General features: G+C 43.9%; 1 protein-coding gene across 2 annotated transcripts in view; it reads right to left on the bottom strand.

The window, feature by feature from the left end:
• The window catches only part of NC2beta (negative cofactor 2beta), a 67,786-nt gene that overhangs the window by 26,301 nt on the left and 18,811 nt on the right, over window positions 1-22,674 (bottom strand). Inside the window, exons 4-5 of one of the 2 annotated variants that reach the window (XM_075880791.1) lie at window positions 12,849-13,024; window positions 7,627-7,790 (exon numbers count right to left, since the gene is read on the bottom strand). In XM_075880791.1, the coding sequence (XP_075736906.1) occupies window positions 7,627-7,790; window positions 12,849-13,024 (340 nt within the window). The remainder of the gene's footprint in view (window positions 1-7,626; window positions 7,791-12,848; window positions 13,025-22,674) is intronic. The other variant, XM_075880792.1, reaches the window with a different exon arrangement.

Below are 22,674 nucleotides of genomic sequence, written 5' to 3'. Positions count from 1 at the left end.
TACAGGAAACACACATCAACCTGAGTGACGATGCACTAGTGGCGATAAAGTTTACGATCACAGTGTTCTCATCGTGGAACCCACTGGTGCCGAAGCCTGTAAACGCACTCACTCTTCAAGTATGATCTTCATCGCACTGCTTTGAATAATTTCATGAAACTACAAATGAAAATAACCCACAGGAGAACAGCAAAAGAAAAGAGCACGATTCAACATGTGCTCACGATTCAACGGCGGCAACACCGGCTCGTGGGGTGATGGCCCGCCTGCCCGCCTCCCACGCTCTCACCTGGTGCGCCGTTTGCACCGCCGCCACCGCTTCACGCTTTGTTGGCAGCGGTGACAAACAAGCGACACCGCTTGTTTGTTTACTATTGTGTAAGGATGCCCTAGCGTGTTGATCACGATTGATGTTATAATAATTTGGCTGATGATATTATCGTTCCTAAAATAGTTCAACATGTCAGTTGTTTAGTTTGTTCCGACCTCGTCTACTGTGTCCGTTTACTTAAAGAGCGTGGTGGTGCTCTCGCTCGCCATTTTGAGACCCCACAAGGTTCGGTACGAAAATTCTGAAAGTAAACGCACAAATTAAACAAACAGGGACCAAAGGCATAGTTAAACCAAAACACCTATTTTACAGTAAAAAGTGTGTTATTATTGCAATAGCAATGATATGGATACTCTCAGCGAGCTTTTGCTGTCGCCGCCATGTTCCGTAACAAGTCAAAATTGATAACATGGCCCTGCACATTGTAACTTTCACGAGCGGATAAAGGCACGCAAGCGCTGCTGAAGCAGAGATCAAATGAGTCTGCCCATCCCTATCACCTGAAAAGTGCACAAGATAACATCTTCCGTGTGCTAGAACTGCCGTCGAAGACTCAAACAGAAAGTAAACCACCAGTCTTGAATGAGCATGAAACAACACGGGGAGGGGATCGCTTGAGTAGCGATAATGAACTTTCATTTTAACCCCACAACGCCCAACGTATCATATTTGCTACACAAACTTTCAAGCTAGGCCTGCTGCTAAAAACTGAAACTGAAAGCGCGAAAGCTGGTTGGTGGTACCTAGGGAACGCTGAAAAGTGTTTTAGAATCTCCGTGCTTCTAGCTCTCGCCACCAGAGCGCCACTAGTTCCCTGTCGAAAATGACGGTCTCGAGCACCACACGTGATAGAATTTCCGTTCGAACGTTCTACACTAAAAAATGTAATTAGAACCTTTTTTTCTGAAACCTTTCGTGAACTTTTTAGCCTCATGCATCATATGAGCCCTAGGTTATAATTTTTTGGGATGTCCTGTAGCTTGAGACTCTATATAGCGGGTTAATTTCGTCTGTAGCATATCTCATACTGCGGCCAGTACTTGAACGTGCACTCCAATTCATTAGATTTACAATTTTTATGATATTCCCTCTATCTAATAAATCTAATTACTCGTTTCTTGGTCAATCCTCCAGAGTGGATGTTTTACTCGTTTCTTGGTCAATCCTCCAGAGTGGATGTAACCACACATTTAGGCCATCATCATCATCACCAAGGCAATGAAGCTGCCTGTGTTCATTGCTGTGCTGTTGTATGGAAAGTAAGGCCTGATGATGTATGGAAAGTGAAAAAAAGGGATGCCCATTGAGCTTGCCATCACCTTCTACCTAAAAATAAAAATTTCACTGAGGAAGCTCAATGTTGACGCCAGGAAAGATGGTGTTGGGCAATACCCAATGTTGACGAACCCGGGGCAGCGCCACAGGAACTGACGGCAAGTGAGAATAAGCTCGGTTCCATCATTTGTTCCAAATGTGACATCACACTTTGCCTCAGCAAGGAGATAAATTGTGCTTTTTTATTATTATTATAGATGCTGAAGCATGACATTGGCGTGTCGCTAATATCTGTTCAGGAAAGCCCACTGTATCATATATGATACAAATTGTATTTTTTATATGTAACATCTCCCTTGCTGCAGTGGTCTAGTGGCTAAGGCACTCGGCTGCTGAACCACAGGTCGCGGGATCGTATCCCGGCCGAGGCAGCTGCATTTCCGATGGAGGCGGAATTGTTGTAGGCATGTGTACTCAGATTCGGGTGCATGTTAAAGAACCCCAGGTGGTCGAAATTTCCAGAGCCCTCCACTATGGCGTCTCTCATAATCATATGATGGTTTTGGTGCGTTAAACCCCACATATCAATCATTACATGTAACATCTCTACCACTGCAACTTGTTCCAAATGTATTCTGCTGTATCTCAAGAAAAAATAAATGAGATATCTTATTTTTTTTCTATGATAATTTCTTCGCCTGGGCTTTCTAGGGCGCCATCGCTGGTGCGCTTGCTATCTCGGCAAGTATCAGTGCGGTTTTAATGCAAAGAGACTGTGTGAAAAGGGACTTCTCCCTGGCGGCTGTATTTGCTCACACCATCGTTTTGCATGAGTTCCATGATATCAGAACCGCGATATTGGCTGCCAGCCTTACTTCTTATAAAATTGCAATTTTTTGCTATCGCATTCATTGCATTGAATTCAACACGCACGTCTTGTTGCCAGAACTAATCGGCTAAATCCCAAAATCTACTGGCCTGCGACCTCGCAGTGCAAGACGCAAGTCTGAAGATCCGTCATCACCATGGTCTTGGAGTTTCCAAAGCGCCTAGTCTGACATCCCCTCAGTGATGACGATACGGCTGTCCGAAATTAAGAAAAGTCACAATTTCGCCGCAAGGGCGAAGCATCGAATGCGATAGCAACAACTTGGAATGCAACGCTAAGAACGGCAAGCAGATCGAAACGTGCAGCGCCCTGCTCACGCACAAATGACGCACGAGAACGAGAGCGAACTAACAACATTTACTGCTGGGAACTTGATGCGTTGTTTATACAAAAACAAGGCATGAAAAGTAATCACAGGTCAAATATGAGTGCGAACTGACCAAAGCCGCAGCTATTACTTCGCCGAGTTTGAAAAGCACACTCTTTTCGCAAATGCCGCCTGTCCAGCGAGCGAAGTGATCTTTGTGCGCCCGGCAACTACACGTAATCGTTGCGGTCAAAGTCGAACGATTAGGCGCACGATTCTCCCCCCCGAAGGATAAGTGCGCGGCACGTACATGCATCTACTCCCCCTCCCCCCCTTCGCAGGGCAAAGTACACGTAGGAGATAAGCGCGCGTCGGTGCATCGTGACGAGCTGGGCGCCGAGCGCAGGTGGCTTTTTTTCTTTCTTGAGCTTTCATATACACATATACGTATACATATGCGATGAATGGTGGCGGCGACATCATAAAACCAGCCGAGACGGTTCATATAATTGCTATTGCGCAGTGAAACTATGCATGCACACACAGCGTCGAAAACGATGAGCGAACGACACAGACACGGATACCGCGGAAAACTATTAGGTAAAGTGCTTTCCATATGCAGCGCGGCCCCACTATGCGACGCGAACTAAAAGCGGGGCACTGCAAACACGCAAAAGTAGTTTTTTTGGCTTGCAGTAAAGGGAGGGATCCCACCCGTGCATGCGCCTGTGGCGGTGAGAGCGGCCGCAACACCGGCTCGTGCGGTCATGGCCTGCCTGCCCGCCTCCCACGCTCTTCCCTGGTGCGCCGTGTGCACCGCCGCCACCGCTTCACGCTTTGTTGGCGGCGGGGCAGCTGCGGAAGATGCATGCTCGTAACAAAATGCCAAAATGCGGAGCAAAATAACTAGATTGTCCGTGGGGAAAATTCGTTATATCAAGGTTGTCTTCTGCTATTACTTAGTTACATAGAAGTCACAAATACATGTGCTCCTATGGAGCAACGGCGGGGAATAGAAAAACCTCGTTATATCAAGGAATTCGTTATATGTAGGTTCGTTAGAAGCACGTTTAACTGTATATAGAAATATCAGTTAAATCAGACAGCTAAGAAATTCCTTTGAATTTCCCATGCAAAAGTTTGCCACTAGTGCACCCGTATATCAAACCCCCGCACAGCGAGACACGAGACATCTACTGTATCGAACGCTGCGCCGTGCCGAAGCCCTGAAAGTGCATTTTTCCGAGCAAATATTGACCAGTTTTTGGCCGTGTTCTAACAAATTCCGGTTCTAACAATTTCTGATCCCTTTGCGTGTGCAGGTCAAAAAGGCGGTATTATTCCATCATGCTGATTTAATTTCATTGCGTGGCATTGAATTGCGAGTGTGCCAGCATGCTTGATGTGCGATCTGCAGGTCTTAACGCGTGGGCATAGCATTTTTCAAAAAGACTGATTGCCAAGGAAACCAAAATGAGAATGTGAGGTTACTCAGCGATCTCATTGCCTTCGAGATGTGAAAACTCGCAACGTATTTTTGACGTTTTCTGTTTTAAAACAGTCTCGAAAGCAACACTTTTTCTAGCTTTTCGCACCAGAGCAACTGAACGCAGCAGCTGCCAGCTACAAAGGCACAAGTGACATTCATATTGCCAACATGTCGACTGTGGAAACTCGACGTCTTTTACGCTTTATGGACTTGTGTACTTCTTGCTTCGTTCCTGATAAATCCTCATTCGCGAATTGAACTGAACATTGACCCGCATGTAGCAATAAAAAAATTTGAGCAACATCAAGTACCGTCGTAAACTTTCCTTGTTGCCAGGCGACGACTTCGGGTGTATCATGACCGTTGACGTACACTGCCTTGGTGAATTCTGCGACTTATCAGCGTTTACAGGCACCATCTTGGTCAGTGAGTGACTTATCAGTGCAGATGACAATGTAGCTGTTTCTGACTCCATCGATGATGAGATCATGGCTGCCGTGCCCGGTGCTGCGGAAGTGCACCCGTGCAGTTATGAATATGCCAACGCCATTGCTGCCACCGCTAAGCAACCTTTTGCCATGCTACAATGCTCGCATCGGCGTTCTGCATCAATGAACAGAGGCCGAAGGAACTAAATTCGCGTATTTGAAAAGCTAAAATTATATTAAGGATGACTGGAACTTGACGGCACCAAGAAGTAAGACGAGTTTATAGACTATTTTCATGCGAAATTAAGTGCGGTAGCTTGCAGTTCACACCTTGTTCTTCATTAAATTGCAAGTGAACCATTATGTTAGCACTTGTGAAGATTTCAGAGGCCTGAAATGCTTTAATTTAGGTCTTAAATATGTATATCTTGCAATTCAAATTATCGATATATTCGGGATCGACTGTACTGGGTTACTGTCGCTACAACCGTGAGAGTCCGGATAGATGGGGCCATCTAGCGGTGCAAGGAAGAACCTGGCAAGCAGAGATCGTATTCCATTTCTCCGCTGGTGCGCATTCTCTACACCCATATTCCAAATGACCCCTTTGCGTATACCTGAATGATGTGCACGTAACTCCCCAATATAGCTAATTCAGACACACGAGCGAGCATGACCAAAGCATGCATTCTCGGGCGCACCTCCTCCTAGCTGCTGGGAATGACATCCATTTTTAAATGGCCGTTCTGCTAAGGGTCGATCGAAGCATAAACGATTCGCGACGATTTCAAGCTCCAGACTCGTATTCAACCCTAGTTGTACGACGACGACGGCAATGCAAGTGAAAGGCATGACTGAATGTGTGCGCCTAGCACACGAAATGTTTGCGAAGTAGCCGAGCCTCCCGTCACTCTTTTCTGTGGAGAAGTGGTCAGCTATGGCACGATCTGGAGCTGACCGCGACAAAGCACCCCGAGCACAAGAAATGGTGGGCTTGCCCGCCGTTTTGAATCATGCTAGAAACCAGCGATATAAATCAATAAAAGTGACAGTTAGCTGTTCCTCACTTGTGTTTTAGGTCACAAATCGTTACTAGAGGGTCGATAGCTACTCGCTGACGAAAAAATCTGCACAGGAGTAAATTTGATGTCAGTGCTCTTTTAACACAGGCGGCCAACGTTGCACAGTGCGAGAGAGCGTGATTGACCCATATTTGCTTGGCAGTGTTGCTGATTAATGAAAGCATACTACAGTCGAGCCCGCATATATCAAACTTTGCTATAGCAAATTATTGGCTATATAGAACCATAGAAAAATCCACTTGAATTTCTCCTACAAAAATATGCAGCTGGCACATACGTATACTGAACTCTTGCACAGCGAGACAGTTATATTGAATGCTGCTCTGTACCAAAGCCCAAGAAGAGCATTTCCTAAACAAATATTGATCATTTTCAGCTACGTTCTCACAAATTGCAATCTCTTGTGGGGTGCAGGTGACGAAAAGGCAGTGCGTTATTTCATTTCATTGATCTGGTCTGTTGCACAGAGCTTGTCTGCGCACAAGAATGTTTGATGCACAATCTGCAGGTTTTAGGATGCAGGCATAGTGTTTTATTGAAGAGGTTGATTGCCCAGGGTGCCAAAATGAGAATGCAAAGTGGCTCGGCGACCTCACTGCAATGCCTGCATACCCTTTCTTGTTTAATCATGCACAATGGCATACAAGCCCAAAAAGCATGGCCTTCAAGACGAGCAACCTCGTGATAATTTTCGGTATTTTCAGTTTTAAAACACATCTCTGAGGCTATGCTTTTCTTGCTTTTTGCGCCAAAGCAGCAGCTGCCTGCTACAGTGCTTTACTGCTATGAAGCCACAAGTGCCATCGCTATCACCAACATGTTGACTATGGGGACTTGTTCTGTTCTTCATGAACAGCATGTGGGCAGCGTTATCTCTTGTGGCTTTGGCATTTTTGACTTCATTCCTGATAAAGTCTTATTCGAGACTCGAACTAAAATTGACCACCGCTTGAAGGAATAAAAACAATGCCTGGTGCTTGGAGCGACATCAAGTGAAACACCGCCATGAACTGTTTCCTAATCGGCTTTGGTGCAAGAAGACAACTTTGGCTGCGTCATGTTATGACTGCAGACTATGGTGAACAGTGCCTCAGTGAATATTGCAATTTATTAGCTTTTCCGGGCACATTTTAGAATGCAAGTACTGCTAGCAACTTCATCAGTGCAAATGACAACATAGCTGTTTGTGACTGTATCGATGCGGAGATAATGGCTGATGTTTGTGGTGCCGTGAAAATTGACCCATACAGTTCTAAAGATGTCAAAATCAAGTGCAAAACTTTGTCAACACAAACCCTCAAATGTCTTCGTGAGCTGACTCCGAGCATGGCTTGACTTGGCCATGATAGACATTCAATGGATACTTCACTGGCTAAAGCCAAAAGGCAACCATTATGTGTAGCCAACAAACATAAGCTTTCAGATCGGCAATTTTACTTCCTGCATAGGTTTTTAATACTAGCAAGGCCACCAGCCATAGCCACTACAATATTGTAGTGCTGGCAACCTGGCAAACATATTGTAAACATCACTGACAGCTTGTCATGATATTTGACGTATTTGACCAGCCAGCAGGAGTCTGAAAATTTAAATGGTGCACAGTGTAGTGTGGGAATTTTCGGTCACAAGCTTACATTACTTCAATGGGCCGAGTGACAGTGTCAGAATAAACGAGCATGTCCGAATTTTGAGAGTCCGAACAAACGGTCAGTAGCTGCAATTCAAGATACCAAATGTGCCTCCCTGCATGCCTCAGAGGCAGACAGTGAATACCTATATATTTCTGGAAGAATTCAGTTTGCCTCTAAGATTTAACATCACTGACCTGTGCAAAAAGCTCTTGCTGCTGTCGCAGCAGCTCTTCTTCAGGGATGCCCAGGTTCTCCAGGCGTGTACTTTGACGACGACGCTTGGCTGCCACTGCTTTGCAGTCCTTGAGCACTGCCTCAGCATCCTGGCGGTAGGCACCGAAGCCAAGACTGTCCAAAGCTGAAATGCACCCACAAATTGTGCTGACAGTTTCCTATAAAGCATACCAATACTGAGAAGGTCAGTGGAGAGCCCTGTAACAGCCCTGCGATGAAGAGATAACCAGACAATTGAACAACATAGACATCCCGTCACAAGAATTTCACGAATAAGCGGTGTAATAATGAAATTACAGAAGATAACTGTTTCGGCAAGCTTTGATTTCTCCCTCTGCCAAACCACCCATATGAGTGATGGCAATATGACACAATAGCAATTATACAATTGGCATGCAACAAACAAAGAGCAAGGGTTTTGTCAGGTGTCATTCATAAAAATGACATTGAGGGTGGCACTGATAAGGCAAAACACGTGACATGAGCAACAACTGTGCAGCCAAAACACTGCAGGTTCAAGGCACAGTTTTGTAGTGCACAGGACCAATTGACAAGGTCAGAGCTACTTAACGTTGCCCATTAAAAATGTTGCGTCACTTTGCAGGCATAGGAGACTGAACAAACCCCGCGGAGAGACGCGGGCAATTTTTTTTTTTTCGAACTCAAAAGTTTGCACTGAGTGCAATGGTGTGACAGTCGGGAAATGCAATAGCTGTGGCCTTCTGCATGAATGAGTGAGCTGGTTTGGCAGGTGTAAAAAAAAAAATACTACAAAGTTCGTCTACTGGCCCTTTAACTATGGACATAGAATTTTGAGGGAGAGATTATTGGGGAGCATAGTTTGGAAAAAATTATGGAGCTCACTCAGACTCACTCACCGAATGTTTCTCACACTTTGGACTCACTCGGACTCGCACCCACAAAAATTTTCTTCAACTAGATTGACTCAAACTCAATAAAATATTACACACTCGGACTCGCTCAGACCGACAGCTCGATCCGAGTCTGAGTGAGTCCGAATAAGTCAACTCGCAAGTCCGTTCGCCAAGAATTATGTTGTTCAACCATGATGCCAATGCTGCTGTATAGCTTCAGCATTTCACATAATCAGTGCTCTCCTTGGCGCCTTTTGATATACAACCATCGAATAATACACGAATGCTCGTAAACCAGTAAGGTCATTTTTCTTGAAAAAGATGGCAACATGAAATGTATTTGTCAAAACTGCCTTGGAAGAGTTGGCGGGGGGGGGGGGTCAAGGCTTTTTTTTACGTAATTCATGCCTGTGATCAATAAATATTGAAATAGTGTATAAAAGACACTGCTTTGATATGTGTGTAAGAATATGAGAGTATAAACGTGGATTCAAGTAAGGCTGATAGTAACGCTGAAGATGAGTAGATATGACCATAAGCTGGCAAAAGAAAGAAGCCCACTCAACAAATATATCTCGCGCTTTGGACTCGCTCGGACTTATTCGCATGAAAATTTTCTTCAAGTGAACTCACTCGGATTCGGACTCGTAAAAATATTACTCACTTGGACTCCGACTCGCGGCTCGATCCGAGTCCAAGTGAGTATGCAGACTTATGCTGGGGAGACAGATTTGTGAAGATAAACGTAAATCATTTGAATGAAAATATAGAATAGAACATATTTCAAATTAATTTTTTACACATAATCCACAAAACTGAAGGCAAAACAGGGAACCTTGCGACATTCAACAGAAACTTGGTCCTTCAATAAACAACCACCCATGTAAAGAAGTTGTGTTGACCGAAGGCCACAGAATCAAATCCCAGCTGCAGCAGCTACATGGAGGAAAAATGCTAGAGCACCGTGCGCTTAGATTTAGGAGCTCATATATAAAACCCCAGGTGATTGAAGTTTACAAAGCTCCCCTAAGGCGTGCCTCATCTTGATATCGCTGTTTTGGAGCGTATAACTCCAACAATATTACATTTGTGCGTGTTGGCTGTCATGCTATGTGCATGGGCTCTTTGCCCCAGCTTTCAACGCGATGCTCACGTGCATGCGTTGGAGTGCCTGACGTGCATCACTGCTCTGTCTGGTGCCGTGGTCAGCTGTCTTCAAATAATATAAAAAAGGAATTGAAAGAGCTTCACGAACTTAACAGTGGTGAAGACTGGTTTCTCACCACTGTTAGTGGGCAGATCAGTTCCTAAACGCCAGTGTCAGTGGGCAGATCAGTTCCTAAACGCCCAACGAATTATTCAAATATACCTGTTATTTCGGATCTCGGAATACTGGCATTATTACGAAAGCTTGATCCTAGAAAAAGTCCCGGCCCCGATGATTTTCCAAATGGATTCTTGAAACGGTATGCTGATCAGCTATCTGCCTTTTTAACTAACATTTTTCAGATCTCTCTCACATCAGATGAAGTCCCGTATGATTTTTTTGGTTGCTAGGGTCGAATCACTGTTTAAAACGGGAGAGAAACTTTCAATTTCTAACTACAGACCCATTTCCATCACATGTAGCTGTTGTAAAATGTTGGAGCATGTTATTGTAGGGTTCATTCATAAATTTCTGGCTGAAAGGAACATTTGGTCGCCCTATCAACACGGTTTTAGAAAAAATATGTCCACTGTTACGCAATTGGTCACTACTGTTCATCACTTCTCTGCGGTATTGGACGAGTCTGGACAAGTTGATGTGGTTTTCCTAGACTTTAGCAAGGCCTTTGACGAAGTGCCACACGATAAGCTTTTGTATAAACTTGAACACATTGGCTTTCCTGATTGCCTTTTGAACTGGATAAGAGCTTATTTAAATAACAGAAAACAATATGTTGATATTAATGGTTGTTTCTCCAATTTTCTTGCTGTTACCTCTGGGGTACCCCAGGGCAGCGTGCTGGGATCGCTGTTGTTTCTTCTTTATATAAATGATTTAGCCCACGTAGTTCCCGAAACTGTCTCCATCAGGCTGTTTGCCGATGATTGTGTTGTTTTTAGAGAAATTCGCTCACCTGATGACTCTGAAGTTTTGCAGGAATCCCTGGTTGCAATAGAGAGTTGGTGTGAGCAGTGGGGAATGATGTTGAATGCCGGAAAATGTGCATTTCTACGAATAACACGCAAAAAACATTTCTTCAACTCCCAGTACTTCTTGCAGAACACTTGTATTGCAGATGTTGGGGAGTACAAGTACTTGGGCCTCACTTTGAACTCTAATTTATCTTGGTCATCCCACGTAAAATGTATTTGTTCTGCTGCATTTACTAAGTTGTGTTTTTTGAGACGAAAATTAAGACATTCTCCAAGTCACGTTAAGCTTTTAGCCTATGAAGCTTTTGTTAGAGCTAAACTTGAATATGTTTCACGATATGGGATCCGCACTTGAAAAAAGATATCTACATGCTTGAGCTCGTTCAGAGAAAAGCGGTGCGTTTTATTTTTAACAAATATGGGCGTTACGATTCTCCGTCGAAGCTCATGACTGATAATGGCATTCAAACCCTAGCAGTTCGTAGACGCTTGGCCCGTTTACTCTTCCTCAGCAATATTGCTACTTCTAAGGTGAAAATAACTCCGTCCACTTTGATTAAACCGCTTAAGCACAAGAAGGACCCGTCACATGCATGCTCATTCCTTTCAGCCTATCTTCGCCAAAACTAATCAGTTTAAGCACAGCTTCTTCCCACGTACAATTTCCGAATGGAATGCGCTCCCGGAAGCAGTGATACAAGCCAAAAATTTTTCCCAAGCGCTCCAGGAAAGCATCTGTCGCTAAGTATATGCATTGTATGGTGTGCTATGCCTTGACCAATCTGCATTGTACTCCTTTTTATTGTTATTATTTTTATTCTTTGTGTGTATGTGTAACAGTGTTGTGTGTATTGCCAATTGCCCCTCCTGCTTGGGCCATAAACTAGTATTTGCAATAAATAAATAAAATAAATAAACATCAAAGCTGGTGGCATCACACTGCCTTAAGGTTTAGTACACTGGAGGCGAGTAGCGGGACCGGCCCAATTTTCGTGGCACAGAACCACTAGGCGTGCTATAGAGGGCTTTTTCACTTTTGCAGAGTAGAGGCAAGTAAAAAGACTTGGCTGGTTTATGTGGCATGCAACCACTAGGAGTTGCATCGTGCTCCACAGGGATTACACTTTGAACAATTTGGTGTTAGAAAACAGGTTGCACATACCTCATTCCTTCAGAAATCAACGCTACAAGGGGGTGCTACAAGAATGCCTGAATTATTAACTGTTGCACGCTCAAGCAAATGACGTTTACAGTGATTCATCACCTACTTAATGCATTATAAAAAAAATGCTATTCTCTCAGTAATCCGTAATGAGGTCATGTGTGAACCGTCACAGTACATTGAAATAGGCACGGTGTTCCATACTGAGCGCCACTGGTTCAACGTCATTTTCTTATAGGGTGTGTGAGAAATGCATTGACGGCAGGAGTGCCCGAAATCACAGCATGCAATGAAGTGGAAGCTCGAGCTGCTGGATGTAGGTGAACAACAAAGTGGCAGAATTCGCCCTCATAGGCTTAATCATGATAAATGCATTCTTTGGGCATTCTACGAGTTCCACAAGAAGTGACCCTTGGGAACAGGGTGGCATGGTCTGTGTTCAGAGCCAGTGCTCCAGGTGCGACATGCGCAAGAAGCGTTTCTCATACGAAGTGGCTTAGCTGGTAATAATGGAGCTAAGATAATGCCTTTCAAAGCGAAAGTGGGCAAAAATTAAGGGCAACGATAATCTTAAAGACAGCGACCATGGCCGCACAAACTGCTACCTGACAGAGCAATGCACAAATTGCCAAAGCTGAATTACTACACCCATGTCCCACGAGAACAATTAGTGCTATTTAATGGGGTTAGTTGGCTACCACAAGGGGACATCTGTCACTAAACAAAAATAACGTGCACAAACGAAGGAGCTTGCTAAACTCGGTGAAAAGCATTTATGCCATGCATGAGTAATCTCTCGCTGAAGAAAGACCAGAAACAAATTATACATTAAGAGGCAAATAATTCATTTTAACGAAGTTTTGACTTCCAAGTATACCGTTTAATTTTTTTCGCTGGAGAATTTAAACTTTTGAAAAGCTTCAATATCCTTGTTCCCATAATTATCACAAGCATGATTGTTTATGTGCTACATAGTAACTACCAATTCAAAGTGGAGCTCAAGTACCCCCAATGGCATCAACTGCATCATGACTGCCATCGTCAGCAAATGGCATCCTCTCCCAGCAAGTAGCAGCACATGGTACCAAAGCAGCGGACATTCAGTTCCCCAGGCCGTGATGCTGGCACCTTGCGGCGTGGCCGTTGACCTCAACGACGCTTCGGCGGGGATCCTTGGAGGTGCTGCAGCATTTTGTTGCACTTCTATTTCAGTGATATATTTCAGTGTTTGCCCATACGCAGCTACGCAATGTCTTGCTTGTCGCAAAGGTTATTTACGCAAGTCGGGTACTAAACTGAGATAAAGATTGGGTAGTGCACACAGCATTGGCCACTTCCGTGTGGGAAAAGAATGTGAACGAACTTGCAGAGATAATTCATTACTCCCTTCAGTATCTGTTGGCATATAGCATTTGTGCACTAACTTGTGCCTCAGTTTCTGTTTAACGAATAGGAAGGTTGTTCCCACTTTTGCACCACGCCAACCCTTGGCTTTGGCTAACTAAAGGTGGACCTAGAGAATGCGTTACGGCCTTTGACTTCGATAGAACATGTACTCAGGCCTACACAACAAATTTGGGTGTCGTATTACAGTACTAAGGGCGTAACAAAATACGTTCCCCTCTGCAATGTCTTCTTTCATTGGCGATGCCAACACGGATATATGCCAAGTCGTAGGCATCGAGCGAAGTTGAAAAAAAAAAAAAAAGATAAAATTAACGATAATAATGAAATGATCCCACCCCAAAACAGTGGGAGTGCGGATGAACAGCCCTCAGCTCGAGATTCAGAAACGCCTTATCTCCTGGGCTTGATCTCCCGAACACCTTTGTCTCCCGAATACGTTCGGCAATTGGCCACTCTTTGGTCATCAGGCATACGTCACAAAATGTTTAAGCGTGTTTGTGATTTTTGAATTCTGCAATAAAGGTCACAAGTCGAACAAGGTGCAAAAAGGGGCATTATTTTGGTTTCATTTATGGAAATTTTTTTGGGAAATGTTTGCTAAATGAGCCATTCGCCATTCAGTTTTTAAAACAAAAATTGTGAATGATGGCTTATTTTGAACGATTGGTTCTAATAAATTTAGACAAAACACTTGCCGCCTATATATGTTTCGAGTTTCATAAACATGAGTTGCTAGATTGTGGACCACTGAACGCAAGAGCCTTTATGGTAGTGCATTATGGCAGTGCTTCTCTAGTTGCCAGCAGGCACGGTGGCAGCGCCTTTCCACCCGGGCATTGCTTCACCCTGTAACAGAGCAACCGCAGGTTGTCTTTGGCCCGAATCTTCGCTTCAGGAGTCAGGGAGGGGGGGGGTTGCCGTGGCAGAGTGGTCAGTGGCTGTGGTTACGCGAGCTTTTCTGCTTCGGGTGGTTCACCGAACTAATGCTTTCAAAAGTTTATTCTCTCTCTCTGTCTGTACGGAGGGTGGGTGCGCACATACAGTTCATCGTGTACGACTGTGCTGCGCTGATCTATAGTCCTTCCCCGACAGAGTTCGGGGCAAACGTGCTCATGTGTCTGTAAACAGGGGGAGACAGTATTACTAAAAGGGAGGGGGGAGTATGAGGTAAGAGGGTGGTATACGAAAACTTGCAACGATTGAAAGCATCGCACCAGCATTATTACGCATCATAACTTTGAAAAGCGTTGTTTCGAATATGCATCTGAGTTACTGACGGCGACATAATGCAAAAAAGTGAAGGGTGGGCAGACAGCAGGAGGCTGCCGAGGGATAAAAAGTTACAACGCGTGGGGGGGGGGGGGGGGGGAAGGATGCTGCCGCCGTAACTTCACTCAATCATGGTCACGCGAACAATAGAGAGAAACTTCCGAGGAACATGGTCGATATAAGGTCACAGTCGTAGTAGGCGCATTGCTTATAGATGAAATGAAATGTGCTTGTAATCGGCCGAGTCATTTCACAAATGCTGCTAGATTGGGAGACGCACTCAAAAGGAGAGCAAAGCGGCTTTCAGAAAGGATGCCAGCGGACGGTAGCGAAGGAAAGAACAAAAAAGGGCAATCATTGTGTTACAAAAATCAAACACGTCTAATTCTGCTAGTATGCCATCGTTTCGAAAAATTCTCACGGCTCCGTGGTTGTGGTACACTCGTGTACAACTTACCCCCCATTACTGAATCTCGACCTACGGGTGGTCTACGGGCCCTTCAAGTGGCTATCTTAGTGGCCACTACATAAGGTGGTAGTTGTAAATTACCGTGTTACTCTTTCAAGTCTAATTCAGCTACCTAGTGGCATGGCTAGTAGCCATTGTAAGACTGCCCTTTTGAGGTAGCGCTACCCATGTACCATTTCTCACAATTTTGATTAGAAGCCGATAGCTTTTTAATATCATGAAATCTAAGCCGACCAGAAAGTTTGGTATAAGATTATTTAAAAGAACACCAATTGCCTCGATTTGAATAAATACTGCAGGAGGATGGAAATACAAGCTTTTGACCTCAAAACCAGACTGCAACTATGTTGTTCATTACCCTATTTATACTGCTTGCTGACAAGAATTTTCTCCAATTAGAAGTTCATCGAACTCTGTATGCTCGAATTTTCCTAACAATATTTTACCCCTTTGTTTAAGAGGGGAGGCTACACTTGATGGGCAACTTTTTTACAAGTGTATAGATCTGATTTTTTACAAGTGTATAGATCTGAACGAAATTTAGACAGTTTGTGTATTTCGACGTGCAGATTGTAAAATGTAATTACTTTCCTGATAGGTAAAGTAGTTTCTAAGATACTCCACAATCAATGTAAAACCTGGGTCCTTTGCAACCTCATCATCATCTTCATCAGCCTGACTACGTCCACTGCAGGACAAAGGCCTCTCCCATGTTCCGCCAGTTAACCCGGTCCTGTGCTTGCTGCTGCCAATTTATACCCGCAAACTTCTTAATCTCATCTGCCCACCTAACCTTCCGTCTCCCCCTAACCCGCTTGCCTTCTCTGGAAATCCAGTTAGTTACCCTTAACGGCCAGCGGATATCCTGTTTACATGCTACATGCCCGGCCCATGTCCATTTCTTCTTCTTGATTTCAGCTATGATATCCTTAACCCCCGCTTGTTCCCTAATCCACTCTGCTCTCTTTTTGTCTCTTAAGGTTACACCTACCATTTTTTTTTCCATTGCTCGCTGCGTCGTCCTCAATTTAAGCTGAACCCTCTTTGTAAGTCTCCAGGTTTCTGCTCCGTAGCTAAGTACCGGCAAGATACAGCTGTTACATACCTTCCTCTTGAGGGATAGTGGCAATCTACCTGTCATAATTTGAGAGTGCTTGTCAAATGTGCTCCACCCTATTCTTATTCTTCTAGTTACTTCAATCTCGTGGTTCGGCTCCGCAGTTATTACCTGCCCTAAGTAGACATAGTCTTTTACAACTTGAAGTGCACTATTACCTATCTCGAAGCACTGCTCTTTTCCGAGGTTGTTATACATTACTTAAGTGTTTTCTGCAGATTCATTTTAAGACCCACTTTTCTGCTCTCCTTGTCTAACTCCGTAATCATGAGTTACAATTCGTCCCCCGAGTTACTCAGCAATGCAATGTCATCGGCGAAGCGCAGGTTACTAAGGTACTCTCCATTAACTTTTATCCCTAACTATTCCCATACTAGGCTTTGCAACCTAATTAGCATCTAAGCAGGAAGCACCAAAAGATTAGCAATAGTATAGAAACAATGTAGGATGTTTAAAGAGTGCAATATGCTATAAATCAATTCGCTGGTCCCATTTCAACAGGAGTAGAGGACATCAATGTTCAGAGAAAAACAAGCCATCTTCACTTGTCACGCATGTGACCCAATTGAAAAATTTTTTTATCAGTATATTGCCTTCAAAATAAGCATACTGCATGCATTTATATTTCTGGCAAAGCAGGAATTATGCTGATAGCTCGAATGGAACAGAAGTTATTTTCCATCCAACTTAGAAAATGTGCCAAAACAAGAAAAAACGGTTCAAGACACCTTTATTAAAAAAATACTAATAAAATCTGATGAAAATGCACCAGGGGCATAATCTCATGAATCCCATCCTTATGCTTCTTTTGGACCAGCCTTCTCAGACTTTGGGACGCTTCTCTGTATTTATTTGAGGTTGCACTCTGACAACAGTCCTTCTCCTTAGCCCTCAGCAATGTGCTGCTGCATATAGTGATGTCCAGCTGCTCTAGAGTTGCACCAAAAGTATTGACATAGTCCATGTTGAACCACAGCACACCTTCCGCAGCAGCAGCTTGTACAGCAAAAAGAGAAGTGTGCTGCTCCTTTGATGCCTCACTCCAAATCACTGATTAGAGGATTTCATGTGAATTCCGAGACTTGCCTTGCTGGCATCTTGCCTCACTGTTGCACCACTTGACTCCAAAAAGCGCTTAATTTTTCGCGCTGTTGCCGACACCTACGAAAAACCTCAAGTGTCATGGTTGGCTCGCGGGCACGCGCGTCGCCAACTTCACTGGCATTGATCACATCAGGGTCTACTCGCACACGGCCGGAGTCGACATGGCGCGCGTTGTCAAGGAGGCCCATGTCTACAGGCACTTCACTGTTTTCCAATAGCATCGGTGTGGTCATAATTCACAGAGCGTCCACTATTTGGGTTAGCAGTCTCGCACACTCCTCGATTGATAACATTTTCGGTACACGGGCGGCCAGCGTCCACGCCGCGCACGCACGAGGAACAGTCTTCGGTTACGGCGGCACTATCAAACAATGTTGCCAAGACACAGTAGCAGCACCAAGGGGATTTCTGCCTTTCTTCCGTGAAGGATGAAAATCATGCTGCGATCGTAACTTTTTCGCACCGCCGGGCATAGCGAGACGCACAAGCACGCTTGGGGTAATAGTCACAACACCTTCGCAAGAGCGAACCCTTTCAGAATGGCAGCAGACACTGCCAGCGAGTTTTCCTGGCCAATCAGGAAGCACCATTTTGGTCACGTGCATCAAGCAACCAATGGAATCACGCGCTGCTCGTGATTTTGACTTCGCCTTTTTTGCTTTTGTGAGGGGCACATAGTTGTCTATTAGAAAAGAAGAAAAAAAAAGCTAGAAACGTGACCTTTCCAACAAGACCAAAATGATGCTGGTGGAATGCGTAGTTCGCATGTCATCGGCGGTTGAAGTACGGCTAGTTTACACTTCAATTTAAAGGTCCGCTTGCATGAAGTTGCTCTCTTATAATGGGTTATAACTTCAGAAATAAAGAGGAATTTCGAAGCCAAACTTTGATGATAGATGCGGAAGGCATCGGGAACGTGAAAATGATGAAAGAGAAAATCCGATTTTTCGGCTGATTTTTTACTTCTAAGCTCCGCGTCCCCCTTAAGTGGGTCCCCCGTAACTGGTGGCACACCCTTAATGGTTGAACAAATATTTGTGCAAATTTTGTACCTTTTGAAGAGCTAGTTTGCCCATGCATTCAACAAACAACTGCCACCCTTTATGCAGTATTGGGCACCCAAATGAAAAATGACAATTGCAGGTTCTGCAAGATTTGAAAATGCTAAGCAGTGAATAATTAGGTACTTTTTGTTTTCTACTCCGAGTGCACGCGCGAGGCAAGGCGGGGGTAGATGGAGCTCCAGCCATGGTGTTTTCGAAAGGGTAAAATATCCTTTTTGGTGAATGCCAGACAAGATGCCACTTGAGTTGTTAGTGTACAAATAAATTTCAATACTGGTGTTCAAAAATACAAATTTTCTTGCATATGCCCCGCATCCACAAGAACGATTTGCAAACATTTTGGAAAAATAAAATCCCCCCATATTGCTGAGAAGTTGCCTTCCTTGGACAGCTCTGAAGGAATGCTGTGGTGTGGAGCCACCCCAACACTCTTTCACACCCCGTGGGAGTGTGCAGAGCACGACGAAGGACACGGCACCAATTAGAAGAATGGGAGGCGCTGCTGTCTAGCCCAGCCTTGGTGTATCAGCTGCGGTTGATGCACAGAGCTGAGCGGATGGCTCGTACCAGTGGGGCCCTGGAATAGGGCCACCACCCTGCCGAACAGACTACGTTCTTCACCCTGTATATTCCTCGGGGCACTGGAGTTCTAGCCTATCTGGTTTCTCTATATAATAAAGTTTTGTACTACTACTACTACTTGTCAAGCCACCCTACCAGACCAAAATTTCTGTTGATTTTTGTGTATCAACATAGCCTGCATTTTTAATGTTAATGTGCGGGTTATACAAGAGTAAAGACGAATTCATTAGGCTTCACAAATACACATATGCTTTATATTAACAGCTTGGAGTCTAATTCATATTCCAACAAGCCACGTCCATTCATTCATGTCCCTTTAAAGGGGCCATGACCCCAATATTTGATCATAATCTGTGTTGTGTGATAATCCTTTTTTATTCACAAATAAGCAGACGAAATTTTAGCACACTTGGTTGAGAAATTTATTTATAATTGAACATGTTTATCGCGCGAGCTGTTCGAGAGTTTGGCAACACTGGCACACTCACGAGCCGAGACGTAACAAGAAACTAGCTGTCCTAGAGTCTGCATTCCAACTAATAATGTTCCGTGGTCATTCAAGAGTGAAATTGAGACACTTTAGCTTTCTTTGGCTTGGCATTGAAAGCGAAAGATTCGCACAGGCTGAAATCGCAGTAGAAGACGATGGCTGCACTCCCTCCAGCACATGGCATCCCACACAACATGGCAAAATAGCGGTCATCAGTGGTGGGCGGGGTACACAGCTGGCGACTTGTAGGGTTCGTTTTGGCCTAAAATATTCTTTTACAACGCACTGTTATAATCTGTATAGGCATGATAATCTGCATACTACTAGTTTGAAGTGAAAACCACTATATGTTGGGTGACCCCGTCATGACTGCTTTAAGCCTTCCTTGCACCTAGCGAGTCGCACAAGAGAAATAACACTGTAATTGACAGCACCTACAATGAGCGATCTCGGGGCACTGACCGGGATACTCATTCTAAGAACGCCTTTGCCACTAGTCTTCCTTATTTTTAGGACAATGCCATGTTTCGATCATCCCCATATATCGCTTATTGCCTATACGGGAATGCTGGCACTAACGAGTTTCAAGTACCAAGATTGCCAGTTACGCATTAGCACTTTAACAGCTTAATAATGGACTTATTGCCATTATAGAACTGTAACAGGTAATAAGCACTACATTTTTAGGTAGCATGAGGTTTCACTATTAGTTTATACAGTCGAACTAGCATATATCATACTCTCTAAAAAATGGGAATTAGTTTGACATGGTATAATCCTACAAAAACTTTTAAGGACTACACAGTATTTTTGACACGTATTTCAGTGTGCAAGTTATCTTTGCACTACTGCTTCACAATAACGCATGGAGGGAAGCTTACAGCAATGCACGAGAATGCTTCATTGTCTGTTTTTTTTCTCTACTGTTTGAAGTTGGCAGTGAGGGTTATGTGCAGCAACAGATTGTTGGCCAGCGAATACGGCATAAATGTACACAGCGATTCAACACCTTAATACGCAACTGCTCATACTCGTCGGGTGCCTAAGCACCTGGTCTGCCTTAGACCTCATGTTAGCATTCTTCATTATCATACTCAGTCAGCATGCTGCTTGGGATGATGTATGTAGCGGCAACAAACTTCTTTTTCCATGTTTGACTGAGCCGATTATTGCCTGCTTTGTGCAAAACAGCCAGGTTCTTCTACTACATTAACAGAGGAAGCCTGGAAGTGAGTAGCGACTTCACAGGACTTCCATCGAATCATGGAAGAAGACACACCACGGAAAACCAGTTTCTACGCGATCCGCGCAGTGGCTCTTTCTCACAATGCTCCCCCTTCCAAATGCATGCCGGAAAGTCCCTTTTCGTGGCAAAAAGCCAAGTTCTTGCAAGAGAAGACCCACTATTCTTTGAGTGTTTTGCATTACCCGATCTTTGATATATCACGTGCTTGAACTATTTTTCTTCGATGCAGTTACAATTTTTCTTAATTATAAATGTTGGGATTCAACATCCCAAGAGCACATATGATTATGGGTGAAGGGCTTCGGAAATTTCAACCAGCTGGGGTTCTAAATCTTTCTCATATCCATAGAAATAGCAGCGGCGGCGGCTGGGATTCCATCATGTGACCTGTGGGTCAACAGTCGAATATACAGTAAAACCTTGCTAATTCAAAGTCACTGGGATAGTGAAAAAATATTCTAACTAAGCACCTTTTTTAATTGATGAAATGTACAAAAAATGGTATAAAAAGAACTTAAACTTATTGAAAGTAATCACAAATGGTTGTTTACTGCTTCGGCTAGCTTGCTGCTCCAGGGGTTATGTTCTCAAGCGACATCTCGCCCGAATTTCGCCACAAACGCAAGGGAACGACGGGCCTTACTGTTGGCATCGAAAAACAAACACACACACACAAAAAACACCCTCATGGCCAATTGAAATGCACGACTGCCGATAAGATGTGCTTCACTTTCCACACAGTGATAACACAGGAGTAGCATGTCATCCGCTTCACATAGCGTCAGCGCGTAATGATGCAATCGCTCGCACCTAATTTTTTGGTAAGATAAAGAATTTATTAATGGCAAGTGTGATGGGCCATGATGCCCTTCGAGCCAAATCCATGGGGGGGAGGGGGGTAAACATGATTACGCAACTTTATACACGCAAATGCAACTATTTGTTACCTTCAACAGCACACCCCTGGCCCCGCCGCGGTGGTCTAGTGACTAAGGTACTCGGCTGCAGACCCGCAGGTCACGGGATCGAATCCCGACTGCATTTCCGATGGAGGCTGAAATGTTGTAGGCCGTGTGCTCAGATTTGGGTGCATGTTAAAGAACCCCAGGTGATCAAAATTTCCGGAGCCCTCCACTACGGCATCTCTCATAATCATATGGTAGTTTTGGGACGTTAAACCCTACATATCAATCAATGACACCTCCCCCCCTTCCCCCAAGTTTAGTTATTACATCATCATCCCAGCAATACTAGTGCAAATCTGCCACACTGTTTATTAACATTGTTTTCAAAAATAAATTTTGCATCTTTATGTATCTGAAATCATGAGCGATCGAAGCAGATATAGAACAACAATGTAAGCACTCACGATTTCAGCGGTAATTATACATGTTAAAATACAAAAACATTTATGTTCCCCAATATTTTTTTTCAAAAACTATGTCATCACAGCATTTAGTTATTGCTATAAAATTAGCACAGCATCTCTTTTTCACCTCCCTTCCTCTTTCATTAGCAGAAGCTTTCATGCTGTCTGAAACGTAAATTTGATGAGAGTTCAGTGATGATATCTTAGCAGAACTGAGAATGAAATCTCATTTCCTGTTTATTGTCATACTTAGGAAAATGTACTACACAGTTTTTTAAAAGCCACTGTGTGTAACTCAAGAGCAGGGGTGCAACAGCCAAAACAGAATTTGGAGATTCTTTTGCAGCAGCAAAATGTTACTTTTGGAGCACTAAAATCCAACTTTGGAGCAGGTTATGTTAAAAAAAAAAAAGAAATTTTTATTATGAAAGACCGAAATTTGGAGCAGTGTAAAAAGTATGTATAAACCATTCAACCCACCTAAGTCGTGCAGAGTGAATATGAGCACTGATATTTCAATAAAAGTAGTATTCCGAATTACCCACTGAGCAAACAATAATGAAGTCTACATTAGAATTTGCCGCGCCTTTCTAATCCTTTGACAGACTCTGCGAATTCAAATAGGGCTCTGCCAGGCTGGCCACCTTGAAATTCAGAAGATTTGTAGAACCGAGGTGTGGGGTGGTAAAAAAAAAAAAAAAGAAAACTGCCGCAC

This window comes from Rhipicephalus microplus, chromosome X (genome assembly GCF_043290135.1).
Source record: "Rhipicephalus microplus isolate Deutch F79 chromosome X, USDA_Rmic, whole genome shotgun sequence".
Lineage (NCBI taxonomy): Eukaryota > Metazoa > Arthropoda > Arachnida > Ixodida > Ixodidae > Rhipicephalus > Rhipicephalus microplus.
Note: the sequence above shows the minus strand (reverse complement) of the source record. Positions and strands in the feature narration are given on the sequence as shown.